At 36.9% G+C, this 17,191-nt stretch overlaps 1 protein-coding gene across 7 annotated transcripts in view; it reads left to right on the forward strand.

The window, feature by feature from the left end:
• EXOC6 (exocyst complex component 6) overlaps nt 1–17,191 on the forward strand; it is a 177,389-nt gene that overhangs the window by 125,736 nt on the left and 34,462 nt on the right. For 5 of the 7 annotated variants that reach the window (XM_055560915.1, XM_055560916.1, XM_055560920.1 and 2 more), the window contains one exon: nt 13,015–13,088. In XM_055560915.1, coding sequence (XP_055416890.1) covers nt 13,015–13,088 — 74 coding nt within the window. Of the gene's footprint in view, nt 1–13,014; nt 13,096–16,529; nt 17,176–17,191 lie in introns of those variants that run through there. The other 2 variants (XM_055560919.1, XR_008707278.1) reach the window with 2 other exon arrangements.

A 17,191-nucleotide genomic window follows, 5' to 3' on the forward strand; every position in this document is an offset into this window, starting at 1 on the left:
ACAGAATGACCTCTGTTCATTTCCAAGGCAAACCATTCAATATCACAGTAATCCAAGTCTGTGCCCCAACTAGTAATGCTGAAGAAGCTGATGTTGAACAGTTTTATGAAGACCTACAAGACCTTTTAGAACTAATACCCAGAAAAGATCTCCTTTTCATTTTAGGGGACTGGAATGCAAAAGTAGGAAGTCAAGAAACACCTGGAGTAACAGGCAAATTTGGCCTTGGAATACGGAATAAAGCAGGGCAAAACTGATAGAGTTTTGCCAAGAAAATGCACTGGTCATAGCAAACACCCACTTCCAACAACACAAGCGAAGACTCTACACATGGACATCACCAGATGGTCAGTAGTGAAATCAGATTGATTATATTCTTTGCAGCCAAAGATGGAGAAGCTCTATACAGTCAGTGAAAACAAGACCAGGAGCTGACTGTGGCTCAGATCATGAACTCCTTATTGCCAAATTCAGACTGAAATTGAAGAAAGTGGGGGAAACCAGTAGACCATTCAGGAATGACCTAAATCAAATGCCTTATGATTATACAGTGAGAAATAGATTTAAGAGATTAGATCTGATAGATAGAGTGCCTGATGAACTGTAGACAGAGGTTTATGACATTGTACAGGAGACAGGGATCAAGACCATCTCCAAGAAAAAGAAATGCAAAAAAGCAAAATGGTTGTCTGAGGAGGCCTTACAAATAACTGTGAAAAGAAGAGAAGTGAAAAGCAAAGGAGAAAAGGAAAGATATACCCATTTGAATGCAGAGTTCCAGAGAATAGCAAGGAGAGATAAGAAAGCCTTCCTCAGTGATCAATGCAAAGAAATAGAGGAAAACAATAGAATGGGAAAGACTAGAGATCTCTTCAAGAAAATTAGAGATACCAAGGGAACATGTCATGCAAAGATGGGCTCAATAAAGGACAGAAATGGTATGGACCTAACAGAAGCAGAAGATCTTAAGAAGAGGTGGCAAGAATACACAGAAGAACTGTACAAAAAAGATCTTCATGACCCAGATAATCATGATGGTGCAATCACTCACCTAGAGCCAGACATCCTGGAATGTGAAGTCAAGTGGGTCTTAGGAAGCATCACTACAAACAAAGCTAGTGGAGGTCATGAAATTCCAGCTGAGCTATCTCAAATCCTAAAAGATGATGCTGTGAAAGTGCTACACTCAGTATGCTAGCAATTCTTGGCACAGGACATAGCAATTTCTTTTTTAATATGTCTTTCAAGTGATATTGATGCACAGTAAGGTTTGAGAACCACATTGCATGGATCTATCTGTTCATATTGACTTAGATCCATTATTCAGAATCTTGTGGGTATCTTTAGATTTCTTTAGCGAGTTGCTAATTCCCTACTTGAATTTAAGTCATAGTTTTGAATCTAAGTCGTAAGTCAAAGTGATGAGTGACTTTGCTGGATGCCTTGCTGGCATATAGGAATAATAATGGCCATTGAGTTTTCCTTGTCCTTGAGTTTTAATTACTTTTTCAAAGAAGAAAATGTTACTGCTCTGATTCTTTGTAAGTCCATATTAATTCAAAATAATTTCTTTCCCTTCAAAAGGTTCAGAAACTATTACTTAAAAGTCTGTGATTGGTTTATGGGATTAACACAAAATCCTACTAGTCTGTTTTATGCTAGTAAGAAATCCAGAGTCCAAGAAAGTCAGATGGCATAGATCAGGACCTAGGTATCATAAACCACCAAAGATTCTGGGCATCTCAAGAAATTCAGTCAAAAGATTTTAAATGATAAGAGGTGAACATCAAATCTAAGCATCAGGAATGGCCTTTATTTTGAATTAAATGTTCCTTTTATTTAGTTTGATTATTTTTCCATCCTTATTACTTTGTAAAAACATTATGCATATATTTCCTAGGCCTTAAAATGCCACTCTGCAGGTAGAAACAAATAGCACAACCAGCTGAAGTTGGGGAGGTAGAAAGTTAGAAGTAATTCAGTTTCTCATGTCATTCAGCCATTATGCTTTTAGTTGTTGTTTCATTTTTCTAATGGTGAAAGAGTTAGAACTGATTCATCCATGTGCTCACTTATTTTTTCAAATATGTTTGTACCCTTTTCCCTGGTATTTCTTGTGACACACAGACTTCTCAGGTTTTAAACTGGCTTGAGCTCAAATTTCAGTCTGTCACTGAATTTTTTCCTTGTAGAGTCAACTAGTTTGTAGGAAAGATTCATTTTGATTCAGATGTTTAATGGGAACCTATTACCTGTTGTTACTGGGAAATAAAAAAGATGAATCAGGTTTCAAAGATCTCACAACTGGATGGGGAGAAAACAGACATGTAAATAGCTATAGTAGAACATAAATTCTTTATAGAAGTAAATATTACTTGAAGAGAGGGAGCAATTAATTATACATGCCATGGGATTGAAAAGATTGACTATCGTGGAAGTGAAATTTGAGAGTCTTAAAGGATGAGTATGATTTCGTCAAAATCAAGGAAGGGCATTCTGAACAGAGGGAATGGCAAAGGTGAAAGCACTGTCCTGGGATTTCCTTGGTGGTACAGTGGATAAGAATCCAGCTGGTAATGCAGGGGACATGGGTTTGATCCCTGGTCCAGGAAGATTCCACATTCCATGGAGCAACTAAAGCCTGTGTACTCTAGAGCCCATGAGTTGCAACTTCTGGGTCCAAGTGCTATAACCACTGAAGCCTGTGTGCGTAGAGCCTGTGCTTTACAACAAGAAAAGCCACTGCAGTGAGAAGCCTGTGCACGGCAACGAAGAGTAGCCCTGACTCACAGCAACTAGAGAAAGCTCGTGTGCAGCAACAAAAACCCAACACAGCCATAAATAAATAAGTAAAAATTAAAACAGGTTTCTAAAAAGCACTGTGATGAGAGAATGCTTATGGAATCGTCATACAGTCTTTTGTAGCTAGACTATAAGATGCATGATTGAAAGTATTGAAAGATATGGCTGAAAAAACTTGACTTCTGAACGCTTGGATTTTAGTTAATAAGCAATAGCGATACATTGAAACTTTTTAATAAAGACCAGGACATGGTAAAATTTATAGTATAGAAAGTTAACTCTATCATGTGGAAATTAAACTGAAATGAGAGAGGTACTGCAAGTAGGAAGACGTTTTAAAAGACTATTGAACGTTTTCCTATGAAGGATAGAAAGAACTTGACTTTGGGCAGGGGGAATGAAGAGAAGAAAATGGATTCCAAACATTTTGAAGGTGGGAATACATAAAGATAGTAAATAAATAAATTTGATATGAATTAGGTGGTTAGAATCAGAGACTCTCCTAGTGGAAGAGACCTGAGAATGCATCCCATGTTTGGGGTGGGTGGTATGAAGAGGGGGAAAAAAAGAAAAGATGAGGAAGGGTAAGAAGAAAGGGGAAAGAGAAGAGATACAATCATGTAGGATAGAAGTTAAATTCAATATAGAATTTATAATTGTCAGCACCCTGCAGAATGCTGTGCTCACAGAGTATCTGTTGCATATGTGAACAAATTAACAAATCAAGAAGTCTTTATAGTCTACATTTACTTGTCTAGAGTCTCCTAACTTTGTTATCAAAAAATTAAGGACAAGGACTTCCCTGGAGATCCAGTGGTTAAGACTCCACACTTCCACTGCAGATGGCATGGGTTTGATCCTTGGTCATGTGGAACCAATATCTTTTATGCCTCTCAGCACAGCCAAAAATAAATAAATGAATAAATAAAATGCTGCTTCTTTGGGGTAAAAAGTTAAGGCCAGTTGATGCTGCTGTACTTCTTTTCAAGACCATTCAACTTCTTGGTATATACATAACTGATCATTTATGAAATTCTTCACATATTTGATGACTATGTTTAAATGACCATTTAACTTCATCTGTTCTGACCTGAGCAGTCATAATTTCTTTAGTATTTTCTTGTAGAATTATTTTCATTCCCCTTTATGTCATTTATCTTCAGGTCTTTTTCTGTTATTCTTGAAAATACCATGGACAGGGGAGTCTGGCAGGCTATAGTCCATGGGGTCACAAAGAGTCAGACATAACTGAGTGTGCATGTACACACACACACACACACACACACACACAGGTCAGACTTGATAAAATGTCTGAGTTAGGGATGAAATCATATGAACTTATATAGAACTTTTTCCTTCAGTTCAGTTAAGTTCAGTTTAGTAGCTCAGTCATGTCTAACTCTTTGTGACCCCATGAACTGCAGCATGCCAGGCCTCCCTGTCCATCACCAGCTCCCGGAGTTTACCCAAACTCATGACCATTGAGTCAGTGATGCCATCCAACCATCTCATCTTCTATCGTCCCCTTTTCCTCCTGCCCTCAGTCTTTTCCAGCATCAGAGTCTTTTCAAATGAGTCAGCTCTTCGTGTCAGGTGGCCAAGGTATTGGAGTTTCAACTTCAACATCAGTCCTTCCAATGAACAACCAGAACTGATCTCCTTTAGGATGGACTGGTTGGATCTCCTTGCAGTCCAAGGGACTCTCAAGAGTCTTCTCCAACACCACAGTTCAAAAGCATCTGTTCTGCACTTAGCTTTCTTTATAGTCCAACTCTCACATCCATACTTGACTACTAGAAAAACCATAGCCTTGACTAGATGGACCTTTGTTGGCAAAGCAATGTCTCTGCTTTTCAATATGCTGTCTAGATTGGTCATAACTTTCCTTCCAAGGAGTAAGTGTCTTTTAATTTCATGGCTGTAGTCACCATCTGCAGTGATTCTGGAGCCCCCCAAAATAAAGTCAGCCACTGTTTCCACTGTTTCCCTATCTGTTTGCCATGAAGTGATGGGACCAGATCCCATGATCTTCATTTTCTGAATGTTGAGCTTTAAGCCAACTTTTTCACTCTCCTCTTTCACTTTCATCAAGAGGCCCTTTAGTTCTTTTTCACTTCCTGCCATAAGGGTGGTGTAGTCTGCATATCTGCGTTTATTGATATTTCTCCCAGCAATCTTGATTCCAGCTTGTGCTTCATCCAGCCCAGCATTTCTCACGATGTACTCTGCATATAAGTTAAATAACCAGGGTGACAATATATGGCCTTGACATACTCCTTTTCGTATTTGGAACCAGTGTGTTGTTCCATGTCCAGTTCTAACTGTTGCTTCCTGACCTGCATATAGGTTTCTCAAGAGGCAGGTCAGGTGGTCTGGTATTCCCATCTCCTTCAGGATTTTCCACAGTTTAGTGTTATCCACACAATCAAAGGCTTTGGCGTAGTCAATAAAGTAGAAATAGATGTTTTTCTGGAACTCTCTTGCTTTTTCCATGATCCAGTGGATGTTGGCAATTTGATCTCTGGTTCCTCTGCCTTTTCTAAAACCAGCTTGAATATCTGGAAGTTCATGATTCATGTATTGCTGAAGCCTGGCTTGGAGAATTTTGAGCATTCCTTTACTAGCGTGTGAGATGAGTGCAATTGTGTGGTAGTTTGAACATTCTTTGGCATTGCCTTTCTTTGGGACTGGAATGAAAACTGACCTTTTCCAGTCCTGTGGCCATTCCTGAGCTTTCCAAATTTGCTGGCATATTGAGTGCAGCACTTTCACAGCATCATCTTTTAGGATTTGAGATAGCTCAGCTGGAATTTCATGACCTCCACTAGCTTTGTTCATAGTGATGCTTCCTAAGACCCACTTGACTTCACATTCCAGGATGTCTGGCTCTAGGTGAGTGATCACACCATCGTGATTATCTGGGTCGTGAAGATCTTCTTCGTACAGTTCTTCTGTGCATTCTTGCCACCTCTTCTTAAGATCTTCTGCTTCTGTTAGGTCCATACCATTTCTGTCCTTTATTGAGCCCATCTTTGCATGAAATGTTCCCTTGGTATCTCTAATTTTCTTGAAGAGATCTCTAGTCTTTCCCATTCTATTGTTTTCCTCTATTTCTTTGCACTGATCTAGTCTTAAGATGGTTTGAGCACATGTCAGGAAGTTAAGACCATCATTCTAGTCCTGGCTCTGCCTGGATTTGAACAAGTAGCTTTGGTATTTAACAGTTGAGAAGCCTCAGTTTTTCCTGTGAAATACTGGATTTGGAATTAATAATTTCCAAAATATATCCTAGGATTCAGAGGTAGTAAAATTTAAGACAAAGAAGAATATGAACATCAAAGTCATATATTAATTACTTTCTTCACATCTACAAAGTACTTGGCATTTAGGGGATACAGTGTAAACAAAACAGAAAAGGTCCTAACCCTCTGGGTTTTAGGCCCAGTGGGAAGACATTCATTTTATGATTGCACAAATAAATATGATTACAGGTTGTTAAATTTTAGAGAAGTAGATGGCACTGTGAGAGAGTATAAGAAGCAGACCTAATTTAGTTAAAAGGTGGATGGATTGAGAGTATTAGGTAGTATTTATGCATGAATAAAGTGCGTATTTTTTGTTAACTTGACCATAACCAATATTATTAGTATAACTATATGGTTGGAGAAGTCAGGAAGGCATCCATTTGGAACTGCAAATGTAGCCCCCTTCTGAACTACACTGACCCTTTGATCCTGTTACAGATTTTATATAAGTTCCAGAGAAATCACTTCTTAGTTGGAGAGGCATTTGCCAAGCTTGTCATGAAGCTGATGTTCTAAGTCTGTGTATGTGCTTTTGTTTTATTAAACATGTCTTATATATTGGGTTCCAGTATAAGATATCTTACAAATGCAACTGTGTAGAGGAAAAAATTAAAATACCCTCTTAAGCTCCTGTAATGATATCTGAGAAATTCTTCACAACTCTAAAAAAAATAACCAAACATTTCCAAAGGATTTGAAGTACCCAGAATAAGACTATATTTTTTCATATACTTTTTGAGAATATACTTTTTCATATAACATATTCTATACAAAAATCTAGTTGAAGTCATCAGCTCCTAAGAGTTTAACATCTTAAATTCATAAGCACTAGAAAAGCTCCACGTTAAAGAGCACTGGTATCTTTTTCAATGATGAGTTATTGAGAAGTAGGTGAATCTCTACATTTGAAGGCCTTGTTTTGTTTTGCATTTGGACAAAGACTTAGCCCACCTCAAAAAACAAAAAAACCTATAAAGACTTTTTTGTATGTATGTGGCTATGATCTCAGGGCCTCTCTTCTAGCCTTGAAAAAGGTCTGCACGCCAAAATAAAAGGATTCTGGGAAAATTATATTGATGGTATGAGGGGATATTTCAGTATCTTTTTCTTGTTGTTGTTAAGTGAGCTGGATGCTATTATATTATTTGCTTACTTGAATTTGTTCCTGGTTTTAATGGCATTTTAGGGTATCAAATTTATCAAATTTGCTCCTTTTCCAAGAAAGGGAGAGGAATAGACACTACCTTATATGAGTGGGGTGACGAATGTACAGGGGCAGTTGGTTCCAGAGGCTTGCCCTCCACCGCCACGTGTAATGGAATATAACAGTCCAGAAATCTCACAAGTCCTCGGACTCCAGGCATGAGTTCTTCACCATTAGGAAAACCACTAGATGGTGCTCTTCGTCATCCCTTCTAATAACACATCTGTTCCACATAGAATACTTTGCCTAGCCAAAGTTTGGGTTCTAACTAGCTACCTTAAATCTTCAGCATGAGAAATGGAATTATGAGAAATCTCAATAGGCAGACTGTTTGTATTTATATTCAGTCATTTATTTAGTTACAAAATTATTCCATTTTATATGCCCTTGCCTTGTTATCCAAAAGCAAAGCTTTGAGACTTTATTTAGCTTAGCCTCCTCATCTTCTTTTTCAGTCTTTTGATCTGTTTACTCTTCTGATTCCTTGGAAATTCTTTCTTCTACTTCCACCCAACCCCTGACAACTTTTCCTACTCTGTGTAGATTGTTTCCAAATAATCTACATCTTATGATAGATAAGTGTCTGCCTAGGACAAGATTGTTTAAGGATTTATGTTTTCATGCCAAAGATGTATACTTACAGCCTGACTTCTTAGCCATCTTTCCTCCCTCCATACAAATCCTGTACATCTGTGCATAGATCCTGAGGGCAGGAAGGGCATATTTTCCTACTTAAAGTCTTGTTATATTTACAAATAATCAGTGCTTTTTCCCCCATGTGTATGTGTGCTAAGTTGCTTCAGTCATGTTGGACTGTTTGTGATCTTATGGACTGTAGACTGCCAGGCTTCTCTGTCCATGGGATGCTCCAGGCAAGAATACTGGAATGGGTTGCCATTTCCTTCTCCAGGGGATCTGCCTGACCCAGGGGTTGAACCCAGGTCACCAGCATTGCAGGCAGATTCTTCACCATGTGAGCTACCAGGGAAGCTCTTTTTTTTCCCTATAGATACTGTTTATTCTCTTAAAACTTCATAGATTTACAATTTGGAAGTTGTTTTTTTTCTGTCATTATTACCACAACTTCTCTAGCAGATGTTATTTTTTGCTTTCAGTTTCATCTAAATTAATGCAGTCTTATCTTCTTCCCAGTTAGACTAATACAACGAAGTTCTACCTTCCCAATAAGATGGCACTTCCCTCTCTAATCTTAGAGAATTTTTAAACTCAGAATCAGTATTAAGTTCCATGTTATAGCAAAAAATAAGAGGAAATGAATATATCATGAAGTTATTTTGTTTTTAAGAAGAAATAATCAAATTGGAGGCACTAAGAGAAAAAAAAAAACCCCAAAGATTTTGGCTTTCTTTAAAAAAAAGCAACAAAAAACTTTAGAAAGCTGGGAACCTGTTTTTAAATATCTTATTGAAAGACCAAAATCAACATGTGTTTTTAAAAAATACTCTTAATGGTCTGACTAAATGACAAAGACAAAGAAATCATATTAGGAAGTAGGTATTATTAAATAAAAATAATAAAAAGCTGGCCCAAGAGAGAAGAACAAAGAAAAGGACAAAGCATATACAAAATGAGAATGTGAATGAGCCAAGGAGGGATCTGAAGACAAACTAAAGGGATCCCCAAACAAAATTAGTCATCAGTTCTTTAAGAAGTTCATAGCTTGAAATCTGTCTCTAGAATTATTGGAACAACATTTGAATAAATGAATTATTTGTGTTATTCATTCATTCAACACATTTACTGAATATCTCTTGTACACTAGGCACAGAGTATGTGAAGGTTAAAAAAAGCCCCCAAATCTCTATTTCTGTGAGCTTCTTGTTTGGTGGATGAACTCACAATTTAGTTTTGGCTAAAGGAAACATTTGGAGTATTCTTAGCCACCCTTAATTATTTTGAAATAAATACACTAAATATGCACAGAATGTTCTAGATTTACACTGTCCCGTAGTCATATGGTCTGGTGGGAAAATGCAGACAGGTAAACAATGAATTATAAGATAGCAAAATAGGTACTGTAGTTAGGCTGTGTTAGGAGTTGCAGTGAGATCACAGAGGAGGGACCTAACCCAACCTTCAGGGTAATGGATGTCTTCCATAGAAGATACATGGAATGGTAGGTAGGATAAGTAAGAGTTCCCCACTGAAGAAGAAGAGTAAGGATGCTCCAGGCAGAAGGAGCAGAGGTGCTGTGAAAGAGGTTGTGGCGCAAAGAAGGAAGTGCAGGTGGTTTGGAATGGAAGAAGTTTCAGGCGCCCCTACAGAAGTGGTAAGAGATCAGTTTAGAGAGATCGGTTATAAAGGACCTTACTTGTCTACTTTACTGGGAAGGTGATGGGGAACCAGTGAAAGGTTTTAAACTATGAAGTGTCACAAATCATATTTACATCTGATATAAATCATACTGGTGAAAGTGGATGGAAAGATAGCGCACAAGAAGCAGAGAGACCCAATAGGGAGTGTATTTTCATAATCCAAGCAAGAAATGATGATAGCTTGAATTAAGGTAGATACAAATTCAGACTCAAGATACTGTAGAAGATTAAAAACAACAGGATTGACTGCATCAGAGTTTTAAAGAAGTAAAGAAAAAGATACGAAGCCTCTTATCCCTAAGAATCATTTGTGGGAAAGACCTGAGAGCTATAAAGTAGTGAATTTCACTTCCATATTGGTTACATAATTAGGAGAGATGGTATATAAGATGAGGCTGAATACTTAATCAGATTATGGATCAATGAATTGAATATCAGGAAATCTGAATTAGCCGTGTGATCCTGGACAAATCAATTTAAGCGTTCCTGCCCTTTAAAATTAAGAACATGGTGCCTTTAAACTGAGCCTTCAGAGGACTCTTAGAGATATTTCAAGAGAGTATCTTTTCTAGCTGCAAGACTTTGTGATCCATCATCTGCATGCCCTGTTTACTAAGATAAGTTATTATAATGATCAAAGACGATGGTATGTGAGAAAGTGCTTTGTAAGCTATAAAGTACTATATAAATTTATGGTACTATTATAATTTTAACACTAAGCTCTTTGGTTTAATGCCAAGCATTGGGGCTTATTAAACTATAGTTTCTCAAATAGGAATTGAAAGAGAAGAAAACTGACAGATTATTTTCCATGTAGAAAAACTCTGGAAGATTAAGTAGATAATAATTGAAGTATAATTGGAATTGAGCTGATTTTTGTGTCTCATATATAAAGTAAGTCTCTTTGTGTTATAGGAAGTCTGTGTGTGTGTGTATGTGTATATGGTGATGGTAGAAGCTGAGCTAACATTTATAGTCTTGGTTAGAGACCACTGGGGATTAATAGTTAATTGTTACTTGGAAAGAGTAGCCTGAGACTTGCCAAAAAAGCCAACAATATGCTGGATGGTCTTAAGAAAAGAACTTTTTAGATTAAAAAAAAAATCTTTACTTTTAAGGTATTAGAATTTTGCTTGTTATTTTTCAGTTAAGATCTCATGTTATTAAAGAGAGGTAACCCAGTTATCTGGGCCATGGTAGGGGGTGATGGAGTTGCACCAGTATGAAACTATTCTACTTCTTTTTCTTTTCTGGCTGGGCCAGGTCTTAGTTATGGCACATGGGAAATTTGAGCTTCGTTCCAGCATGCGATCTTTAGTTGCAGCATGCAGACTCTTAACTGTGGCATGTAGGATCTAGTTCCCTGACCAGTGATGGAACCCAGGCCCCCTGTATTGGGGGCTCAGAGTCTTAGCCAACTAGACCACCAGGGAAGTCCCAAAGTTTTCTACTTTCCATTATATGAAAAGACAGTGATGTGAATAAATTATACTAAACAATGAAAAGTATGTTAGATTTGCCGAATGAATCTTAGTTTTCCAGAAATAGGGGGCCTGAGAAAGGTGAATATAGTCACCTATCTAATGGGCATAGCTACTTAGTACCTACCTAGCAGAGAACCAGGAAGTGGGGAGGAAAATGGTGTAACTCTGAGTAACTAAAAGGTACATATACTCAAAGGCATATATAAACTCATTCACATTACTTGTGGGAGAGGATCCTGTTCAGGCTGTATTTTCTCTTCCTTTAGATACTTTTCTAGTACAATTAGCTGAGTTACCTGCTCAAGAAGATTATAGATGACATAATAAGAGATGAGTGAGAGAGCAGGGAGTACGAATTTATGTTAAAACTGTAAGAGAGAAGGCAGAAAAATTATAAAATATAGACACAAGAACTTAACACAGCATTCTGAGCTATTAAATGTAATAGAAAACAGTTAATACTATAGCAGCCCTGGGAATTTATTGTGTAGAATAAAAATTGTTCTTAATGGTTATCAATGAGGAGAATTAAGAAAAGTTTAAATAGTATTTAGTATTATTTTTTAAAAAGACATGGAAAGAATTATGATGCAGTTTAAAATTTTAGGAAAAAATGCTTATGATGAAAAAAAAGTTTTTATGTTTAAAGTAAAAATGATCATTAACTGTACAACAAGCACAATAAAAACTTAATTTGAATTCTTCATTCTCCAAAAATGCCAAATAAATTAAGCTGTTCTAGACTTTCATATATTTATGTTTTTTTTTTTAATTGTTGATTTTGAGCCTTTCTAAACTATATTTCACATAGAAAATACTTAAGAATTATTTTTGTTATTCCAAAATCTATATAAAAATTTTTGTGGTTTCTAAAATACTGGCTCAGATAAATTAACAAATGGAAAATTTGCAATACTTTCTAAGAAAAGTCGGTATTAGTGGGGAGGGCAAGTGGTGGCAGACATTCATATTCTTATCAGAGAAGCAAGTGTGTAAAATGCTAGGGTCTTTTTAATGAGCCACAAGGCTTTTGTTTTCCGAATAACTAGTATTTAGATTGTCTTCAATTAACTAAACAAAGCTGTGTTACTAGTATTAAATTTTTGTAAGTACAAAAAATTTTTGAAAGAGATTCCCTGGTGGTCCAGTGGGTAGGACTCAGCACTTTCACTGCAGTGGCTTGGGTTTAATCACTTGTCTGGGAATTATGATCTCTAACTGTGTAGCTTGGCTCTTTCAAAATATTTTTTGCCTAAAGATATTAAGAAATCTGTCTTATGAAATCTAATTTTTAAGATGTCCCTAGTTTTTAAAGAACTGGGATTCCTTTATGGAAAAAAATTATTTGAAAGAAAGACATTCCTGCATCATCCTCATTTTGCTAATTCGAACATCTTACCTGTATGTTGCTTTCTTACATGGCTGCCTATTATTGCTGTTAGCTAGAAGTAGGATTTTATGGAGCATATTCTATAACAAAGCAGATGTTTTGAAATATTTTGATAACCATGCCATCGGTATAGTTTCAAAATGCTTCTATTCACCTTAGGCTAAAAAGAGTCAAAAAACATTTCTTGATTGAAGTATATTACTACCCTTGAACTTTTGTGGGATAACCATTTAAAATTTATTGTAATTAATGATTTAGAGTAATTAAATGGCAGATTAGAAGTTTAAAATGATTGAAATATTTGTGGTAATGGGTGTGGAGAACATTCTCAGTGGTGAAATTGAAGGTTATAAATAGTCTTTATTTGAAATGATTACTTGTAAATATTATAATATATTTTTAATGAGTAGAAATTAATTTAGTACTTAAACCCTTGTATATTTTGCAATTTTGTTTATATATATATATATATATTTTTTTTTTTTTTTAATAGTGTTCGCCAGCTCTGAGCCGGTGCCAGGATTCCAAGGGGATACCCTACAACTTGCATTTATTGACCTCAGACAAGTAAGATGTAATAATGTGCTTTTCATTTATTGCTTTCTACCTCTTGCCTTTTTCTTTTCTTTTTTTTTTTTTAATGCTACAGGAATGCTTGTTTTTGCCTTGAAACAAGTTTTCTTTAGAGAAGTGCTTCTTTGATAACTAGGTGTTTGGTCCTTCTCTCTGAACCTGTATCCATTCAGTGTCTCAACCTCATCGGGCATTCTTGTTGGTGACTATTTAATTTAGTTGTTATTAGCAAAGCACATGACTAAATACTAACTTTATCCTTTGGTTTATTGATACTTTAAGTTCTTATTGATACTTTAAGTTTTTAGTGATTTTATGGTCATATATGAAAATTTGGTAGTATAACATTGGTGTTAGGACCCAAGTTAAGTATAAATTATTACAACCTAAAAAGGAATCCCTTGATTAAAATGTTGTCAGTGTAAAGAATGCTATTTTTATGGTTTTTCTGCATGCCTCCAGAAAGAAGGATAAAACTAATTTTTAAAGGTAATTAATTATGGTGGTGGTGGTGACGTTTACATAATTCTTTTCCAGTCATATAACTCTAAATATAATGACAAGTGTGATGATTTTTAAATCTCTTCTATTCTTTTTACTACTCTTTAACATCTCTACTATATTGCCATTTTCTTTATTTTCTCCATATTACCTTGTCTCATCTCCCTCATAATTTTTCTTCTTATGCTCTTCTTCCTCTTTACCCCTCCTTTTTCTTTCTTAATCCCAGGATTAAGATGTTTAATCAAGCAAGAGTGTGGAGGAGGGGTAAATCCAAGTAAGAGGGCTCAGGAGTGTTAGGATTGACAACAGGAGTGACTGCTGCCTTTGGCAAGAAGAACCAGATGAAGATAGAATTAAATATCAGTCTATTAATGCTCCCATCCCCTTTGGGGGGCGGTGGAGATAGATGGGGCTCCACCATTGGTATGAGTAAACTCTTCCACAGTGACGTTAAAGAGCTCTGATTTCAATAAATGTTTGAACGTAGAGCTGCTTTTGCTCATTTCAAGCCAATGTTCAATAAGTATTTATGAACTACTAGGTACTAATTATTTGGAGAGGGGAGATGTGGTTAAAATCCGCACAAAAGTATCACTAGAGATAGTTCCATCCTTATGGAACTTAACAATCCTTTAGAGAATCACGGTATCCACAAACTGGCTAGGAATATTTATATGACAGTGAATCATGTGGAAATAACTCGTATTTCAAGTCATGTTTAGAAGGAAATTGGAAAAGCCATTCCTGTTGCCCAATTATAATCTGTAAAGCACTGAACAATTAAAATATAATCACATTTATTTATGTTTACAGTCAGCACTCGTGTATTATACCAAACAAGGGACACTATTATGAGTGACCTAGATCTGTAGATGGTTAGCTACCTAGATCTATAGATGATTAGCTTTACTAAGTTGGAGAAGATAGTAGAAAATGAAAAAAGTGGATTCTGAACTTCCATTTCAGTTTACCAGAAGATATTCTTACTATTGATGGTAGAGCTATTTTCTTCACAAATAGTTATCTTTGTTGCTGTCCTCTTCCCCTAGTAAGATTATATAGAAAACTGAGTCCTTTGATATTTATTGTTTACTATTTTTTCAGTTTTCTACGAATTTTATGCTGTTCTAGTTTATAATCTCATGTAGGATTGTAGATGATCCAGTGGATGTTGGCAATTTGATCTCTGGTTCCACTGACTTTTCTAAAACCAATTTGAACATCTGGAAGTTCATGGTTCACATATTGCTAAAGCCTGGCTTGGAGAATTTTAAGCATCACTTTACTAGCATGTGAGATGACTGCAGTTGTGCGGTAGTTTGAACATTCTTTGGCATTGCCTTTCTTTGGGATTGGAATGAAAACTTACCTTTTCCAGTCCTGTGGCCACTGCTGAGTTTTCCAAATTTGTTGGCATATTGAGTGCAGCACTTTCACAGCATCGTCTTTCAGTATTTGAAATAGCTCAACTGGAATTCCATCACCTCCACTAGCTTTGTTTGTAGTGATGCTTCCTAAGGCCCACTTGACTTCACATTCCAGGATGTCTGGCTCTAGGTGAGCGATCACACCATCATGATTATCTGGGTCGTAAAGATCTTTTTTGTACAGTTCTTCTGTGTATTCTTGCCACCTCTTCTTAATCAAATTGCCAACATCCGCTGGATAATCAAAAAAGCAAGAGAGTTACAGAAAAACATCTATTTCTGCTTTATTGACTATGCCAAAGCCTTTGACTGTGTGGATCACAATAAACTGTGGAAAATTCTGAAAGAGATGGGAATACCAGACCACCTGACCTGCCTCTTGAGAAACCTGTATACAGGTCAGGAAGCAACAGTTAGAACTGGACATGGAATAACACACTTGTTCCAAATAGGAAAAGGAGTACATCAAGGCTGTATATTGTCACCCTGCTTATTTAACTTATGTGCAGATTATATCATGAGAAATGCTGGGCTGGAAGAAGCACAAGCTGAAATCAAGATTGCGGGGAGAAATATCAATAACCTCAGATATGCAGATGACAAAACCCTTATGACAGAAAGTGAAGAAGAACTAAAGGGCCTCTTGATGAAAGTGAAAGAGGATAGTGAAAAAGTTGGCTTAAAGCTCAACATTTAGAAAACTAAAATCATGGCATCCAGTCCCATCACTTCATGGCAAGTAGACGGGGAAACAGTGGAAAGAGTGGCTGACTTTATTTTTCTGGACTCCAAAATCACTGCAGATGGTGACTGCAGCCATGAAATTAAAATACTCTTACTCCTTGGAAGGAAAGTTATGACCAACCTAGACAGCATATTAAAAAGCAGAGACATTATTTTGTCAACAAAGGTCTGTCTAAGTCAAGGCTATGGTTTTTCCAGTGGTCATGTATGAATGTGCGAGTTGGACTATAAAGAAAGCTGAGCGCCAAAGAATTGATGCTTTTGAACTGTGGTGTTGAAGAAGACTCTTGAGAGTCCCTTGGACTGCAAGGAGATCCAAGCAGTCCATCCTAAAGGAGATCAGTCCTGGTTGTTCATTGGAAGGACTGGTGTTGAAGCTGAAACTCTAATACTTTGACCACCTGATGCGAAGAGCTGACTCATTTGAAAAGACCCTGATGCTGGCAAAGTTTGAGGGAAGAAGGATAGAGGATAGAGAAAGACAGAGGATAAGATGGTTGGATGGCATCACCAACTCAATGGACGTGGGTTTGGGTGGATTCTGGGAGTTGGTGATGGACAGGGAGGCCTGGTGTGCTGCAATTCATGGGGTCGCAAAGAGTCGGACACAACTGAGCGACTGAACTGAAGATTGTAGTTAGGATCACATAATTTTTAAAAAAATTTTATTGGAGTATAGTTGACTTACAATGTTGTGTGAGTTTCAGGTGTACAGCAAGTTGTTTCAGTTAAACACATTCATATATTTATTCTTTTTCAGATTATTTTCTCATATAAGTCATCACAGAATATTGAGTAGAGTTCCCTGTGCTGTACTACTACGGGGCTTCCTGGGTGGCTCAGACGGTAAAGAAACCGCCTGCAAAACTGGAGGCGTGGGTTTGATCCCTGGGTTGGGAAGATCCCTGGAGGAGGGTATGGCAACCTACTCCAGTATTCTTACCTGGAGAATCTCCGACAGAGGAGGCTGGCGATGGGGTTGCAAAGAGTCAGACCTGACTGAGGGACTAAGCACAGCACTTCAGCATACTACTATACTACTATATTGTAGTGTGAATATGTTAATCCCAAACTCCTGATTTATCCATCTTCTTCACGCTTCCCCTTTGGTAACCATAATTTTGTTTTCAATCTCTGTAAGTCTATTTTTGTTTTATAAGTAAGTTCATTTGTATCATTTTTTTAAATAGATTCTACATATGAATGATATCACATGGTATCTGTCTTTTTCTGTCTGTGTACTTAGTATGGTAAGTCCATTCATCCCTAGGTCCATCCATGTTGCTGTAGGATCACATAATTTATAATGCTTTTGGCAAAGATTCTGTTCCTTGATTTGTCCAGATAGGTGGTTGGTTCACAGCAGAGACCCAGAGGGATGGAATGGGGAGGGAGGAGGGAGGAGGGTTCAGGATGGGGAAC

This window comes from Bubalus kerabau, chromosome 22 (genome assembly GCF_029407905.1).
Source record: "Bubalus kerabau isolate K-KA32 ecotype Philippines breed swamp buffalo chromosome 22, PCC_UOA_SB_1v2, whole genome shotgun sequence".
Taxonomy (NCBI): Eukaryota; Metazoa; Chordata; class Mammalia; order Artiodactyla; family Bovidae; genus Bubalus; species Bubalus kerabau.